General features: G+C 34.8%; 1 protein-coding gene across 2 annotated transcripts; it reads left to right on the forward strand.

The window, feature by feature from the left end:
• Window positions 1-1,045: 1,045 nt before the first annotated feature.
• On the forward strand, window positions 1,046-2,368 carry LOC120216350. 2 transcript variants are annotated; one of them, XR_005525046.1, is made up of 2 exons: window positions 1,046-1,510; window positions 1,845-2,368. XR_005525046.1 is itself a non-coding variant. In XM_039213799.1 (2 exons), the coding sequence occupies exons 1-2, from the start codon at window positions 1,414-1,416 to the stop codon at window positions 2,160-2,162; spliced, it is 378 nt and encodes a 125-aa protein (XP_039069730.1). In that variant the 5' UTR covers window positions 1,046-1,413; the 3' UTR covers window positions 2,163-2,345. The 2 variants fall into 2 exon arrangements, 1 of the variants encoding a protein (XP_039069730.1); XM_039213799.1 differs by having other exon boundaries at window positions 1,882-2,345.
• The last annotated feature ends 3,369 nt before the right edge of the window (window positions 2,369-5,737 follow it).

Below are 5,737 nucleotides of genomic sequence, written 5' to 3' on the forward strand. Positions count from 1 at the left end.
GCTCTCTTAAATTAAAGTGTCAAATTATGAAAGTTAAAGAACTTAGAGGGCTAAACCTGATAGTGAAGGCTCTAATATTAATCCTAATTGATTTGAACCCATTATTGAATCGAATAATCGATTTGAACCATTGGGCATCTTAATGCGAAAGCAAAATCGAATTATTCCCTAAATTAAGGGACTAAAGTGAAACTAAACCTAAAGTGAAGGCTCTACTTAATAACCTATTTAATTATGTCAAATGAATATCTAATTAAGAGTTCAAGGGCTAAACAGTGAAGAATCTAAAGTTAAGGCTCTAACTATTAACCTTAATTAATTTTTCAAATTGTGGAATCGAATAATCAAATGAACCCCCGAGCATCTTAATGTGAGAGCTAAATTGAATTATTCCCTAAATTTAAAGACTAAAAGTGAGAATTCTAAATCTAAAATCTAAGTCTCTAATTATGAACTAAACTAAAAGAACCTAAACTAAAAGATTAACCCTAAAATCTAACAATTTCTAAAAACTTAAGGAGAATAGACAAACATGTATTTAAAATAGTAAAAACATAAAACTATACCAACTTAATTAAGGCTAATTAATCTAAATATTAAATTAAAAAATAGAATAGTTCTGGGACTAATTTAAACTAAATTAAGCAAATTCTAGCATAGTGGCTAAACTGAAATATATTTAAATTAAAAAAGCAAGATTGGAAGTATGACAATGACCTAAGTGCTAAAACGTGCCTAAAATAGAGTTTCTAAAGCATAATTATTCCACATTATTAAACCTAAACTACTTTAACATACAAAATTGGGTTTATTACAATATCAAGCTGCGAGAATTTAAAATAAAATCAAAACAGACTTTACAGTGACCAAAATATAAAAACGTACCAACTTTTAGGGGACCTATGAGAAAATTTCCATTTTTAAACAGGGAATTTAGGGATTAACATGTAAATAAGCTGTTGAAGTTCAAGGGCCTTATTGCCATTAACCCTAATGGTCATTTATAAAAACCTAATTGTAGGATTAACCCTAACGTAAACTCACATTAACCCCTTTCATCCGCCTTCTCTCTCAACTCAAAATCCTTCCCCTTCTTATCTCTCTTGTCCCAAACAAGGTTGCCGTCTCAAAAAACCCAATAACCCTAGCCTCCGCCGCTCCGACCACCATTTCAAACGATCTAGGAGGCCGAAACCTAACCCAAACAAAACTAAACACTTGATTCTATCTTCTAACCCTTTTATTTTGCTTCAACCGAAACCCCCTGGAACACAACGCCGTCGTAACTGACACTTCAACCTCAACTCCGACCACCACCAACGGTGGTCGGATCTAAACATAACCTAACCAACCGGACCTAAACAAAATCTAGCTTCATCTCCCTAATCTAAACCTTTAAAATCGATCCCCGAAATGAAACCAAAGGCCTTTAAAATGAGCCCGACTCTTAGGTTACCTCGTCTCCAGCGACGCTTTCTCTCTACTCCGGTGAAAAAGACTCAAACGAAAGGTAAAATCTGATTTCTCTCTCTTTTTTATTCCTTATTTTTGCTTCAAAAACCCTTTCTCTATTCTGTTTTGAATGAAAAATAGAAAAGAAAATACTTTTGAAAAAGGAGTAGAAGAGAAAATCCTTTTTAGAATTCTTTACTTCTTGTATTCGAATACTTAAACTAAAGAAAACTCTATTGCTGCTTTGCTTTTCGAAAACAGGGAAGAGATAGATCCCTTACATTGTGTTTCTCTGGGGTTTTTTTTATAGAACTCGTATTACAAATCGAATAAAAAATGAAAATTATAAATTTTTGTTTCTTCTTTGTTTGCATGTGATCTACTGAGGAAAGTTACTGCCCTCTGCACTCTTCCATAACCGTTTGGCAGGGGCCACAAGAAAGAGGGGACTACGAGTTGGAACATTCGCACGTGAGAGAAGGAAGAAGCTTGCCGGAGAAGTGGCTGGGAGCTTGGGACAACTTCGGCGCGTGGCAGCGACCCTAGGTCTCATGAATCTAGAGAGCCAATGCGTGGGAAGCACGCTCGGGTGCTTCTGGAACACCTGCTGGTCGCGGCTGATGGAGGAAGAGATTAGGGTTTTCCCAACTCACAAATGTGTTGGGCTAACTTGGTTCAGGCCTGTTGGCTTTGATTTACGTGGGCTATGAGATAAATGTGTTTTGGGTTAATGATAAGTGCAATTTGGGTAATGGGTAGGTTAAATGGGCTATTAAATGTGTAAATGGGTTTTGTGAATTTGGATCGATGGTAATGTTATGGTTTAATGGTGGATAATGGATTTATGGGTCTGAATGTAAACAATGGGTTGTAATGTTTATTTTAATGGTCTTTGTATTCTAGACATTTAATGCTTTTAAAGGCTTTGATATTTATTGTACAAAAAAAGAATTAATCTGGTTTCGATTTAGATCCTTATTTGCGAAGATGAATGTGTACGGTCATGATCCTTTCAAGCACCAAAATTCCTTAACGTTCTTACTAGATATGCACAGAAGCCGGATTTCAATCCGATTCGATTCTTTCCCATAGATAACAAATCGGTTTATAAAATAATCGGTTCGGATTTTAATCGGTTTGGAGGGTCGGATATCCTAACAAGTGTAATCGGTTTCGATTTGAAAAAAATCGGTTATAAAAAAATCGATTATAATATTATTAAAATTACATCGTCATCAATTGCAACAAAGTTTACGATAATTGAAATACTTAAATACTTCCAAGTTCGATAAATTCAAATACTTAAAAACTTCCAAGTTCGATAAATTCAAATATTTAAAAACTTCCAAGTTCGATAATTGAAACAAAGTTTACGATAATTGAAATAAAGTTTAAAAATAAACTACATTGCCATCTCTTCTTCATCATCTTCGCCTTCTTCGTTTGGAGGGGATATTCCAAGTTCGACTTCTTCAATGTGTAAGTTTGCTTCCAAATCGGCATCAATTGCATCTTCTAGGTGGTGATATGTTGCTTCCGAGCTGCTCCATCCAAATAATCCTTCAAACAAATGCATATTTTCACCGACTCGGGACTTAGTCTTGATCTCCATTACGATATAACCCTGCCACTAATAGAAAAAGCGGATTCCGAAGCTACCGTAGAAGCTTGGACGGTTAGTAAATCACAGGCCATGGCGGCTAGAATCGAAAATTATGCTTCCTTTTCTTTCTACCAAGCCAAAATATCCAAATTTTCAAACTCTTCAAATGTCATTTTTGATAGAAAATTGCATGACATGTAATTTCCCAACTCGCTACTTGGGGTGGTAGTACGTGATCGTTTGTATTGAGAATTTACAAGAGTGTTAAAAAGATTCAAATTTATGTTACTTGGACGTCTACTAGATGATTCCGCATTCGTTCTCATTTGATCGTGTATTACACTACTTGATCCGTATTTAGTTAAATAAATTGCAAACATGTCTCGAAAACATTTGCTAAAATAATTTATTTGGTTTTGGACAAAGTTGGGTTCATCATCGGTTAGATTAAAAGCAAACGCAATTTGTTCAATTAGTGTTTCAACCCCGCCAACATTTAACGTTGGGTTTAAAGCGGCGACACAAGTAAAAATGGGGGGAATCTTCTTAAAATATTTTAAAAGTTTTTCCTTCATTGCAAAGCTAATTTCTTGAAAAACTTCGGTTTCAAATTCAAAGTCATTTAGTCGGGTAGCCAAAAAAAATATTTGATTAAAAACCAACGGGCTAGTACGGTAATAAACACCGGATAAAAAAGTTGTTGCATTTTTAAAAACCCCAAGCAAATCGGTTATTTTGGCTATAGATTCCCAACTCGAATCCGGATAAATGTTTGGGACATGACCCCTCTCGAAAAGCCGGTCGTGAAATGTTTGCAATGTTTCCCTTTGCCTTAAGGCGGTATGCATCATCATCCAAGTTGAGTTCTAACGAGTTTGACAATCCAAATTAGGACCCAAAACTTTTTTATTAACCGACTTACAAAATCGTTTATAACCATTTAGTCTTTTGCTGTTGTTACAAATAACTGAGTTTATCATTGTTTTAAATTCTAATCTAATCGGCTCAATAACCTCCAAACCGGCTTGCACGGATAAATTAATTATGTGTGCAACGCAACGGGTATGAAAAAACGCACCGTCTAAAATCGGTGAAAATAATATTTTCAATCTTGGAACCGCGTTTGTATTATTCGATGCATTATCAAAGGATATATAAAAAACTTTATTTTCTAATTTATAAAGACAAATTAGCCTTTTTAAAAGTGTAAATAAATTAGCACCGGTATACGACTCACCGAATAATTCAAACTCGATTATTCTTTTCATCATTTGCCAATTATCTTGATCTAACCAATGTGCCGTAACGACTAAAAAAGAATTTCCGGTATTATGAGGGGAACTCCAAACGTCACATGTAAGCGACACATCATAACGGTGTTCTTGGAATCCTAAAATCATTTTTTCCCTCGCCGTACGTCACATTTTTATAGCATCTCTTCTAAGGGTAGTACGACTTACTTGAGTATAACGTGGTTGCATTAGTTGTTGAATTGTTGCCGTGAAATCATCATCATCAAAGTGGTCGAATGACAATGCTTTTGTAATCACGAACTTTGTAAACGCTTCTTGTAATTTTTCGTTGTCGTAAACAAAAACACCACCTTGCGGTGTAAGATTCGATTGACTTGGATCCGATCTTGAGCGAAGTGCCTTGCATGATTTTGTCAAATGGTTCTTCAACGTTGTGTTTCCTTCCGGTGCAAGCAACTGTTCAATCACTCTCACGACTTCAAGGTTTCCCCCGATGGAAGATTCAGCCGTGTTACTCATGATGAACAAAAAATTACAAAAATAAGATTTGAGAGATGTTTAGGTGTTGTGTAATAAGATTTGAGAAAGTTGTAATCAACCAAATACATCCCCAACCTATTTATACATGTTTAGGGTGGTAAAATGGTAATTTTTTAAAGAAAAAAACGGTCACAAAACTCCCCCAACGGCTATATTAACGGCTAGTTTTTTAAACCCATACCGGTTTTTTTTCCGGATAAGAACCGATTTTTTAACCGGTTTTTTTCAAACCGGTTTTTTATCTGATAAAAAAACCGATCTAGGTTTTTTTTCCAAACCGGTTAAAATATCCGGTTTAAAAAAATCTGATCCGATTAAAAAAACCCGGTTTTCCCCAAATCCGGTTTCAGATATTTTTTGCACAAAATCGGATATTCGGATTTTTTGTGCACCTCTAGTTCTTACTGATCAGCAACAAAACTCCACAAATAAAGCTGGGTATTTGGGCTAGGACCCGCGGGCTATCCGTTTAACCCATGATCCGTACGGGTTTCGGGCCTCAAAAATTGAAGATCGTTTAAATTGCGGGCTTTTTAGCCCGAACCGTTAAACCCGCGGGTTTAATGGGTATAATCGCGGGCTACCCGTTAAACTCGCTAAAGCCCGCTTAATTTAAAATTTATAAAATTTTAGAGAAAATAAACTTAAAGAATTTTATAGAAAAAGAAAATAAATTACCTATAAATATGATGTTACTTATAACTATTGTAGTTCTTAAATTTATTAGGGCGTTTATCATAATTTTACCGTTGCTTAATATTTTTTTCATTTAAATATACATCATTATCATTTTGGTATTTAAAGATTTTTTTATTTAATTTTGACTTTTATTTTTTTCATGAAGTATGTTATCCATTTTGTTCTTTAATTATAAAAAATCACGTGATAT

Source organism: Hibiscus syriacus, unplaced genomic scaffold, assembly GCF_006381635.1.
Source record: "Hibiscus syriacus cultivar Baekdansim isolate YM2019G1 unplaced genomic scaffold, ASM638163v2 tig00110160_pilon, whole genome shotgun sequence".
NCBI lineage: Eukaryota > Viridiplantae > Streptophyta > Magnoliopsida > Malvales > Malvaceae > Hibiscus > Hibiscus syriacus.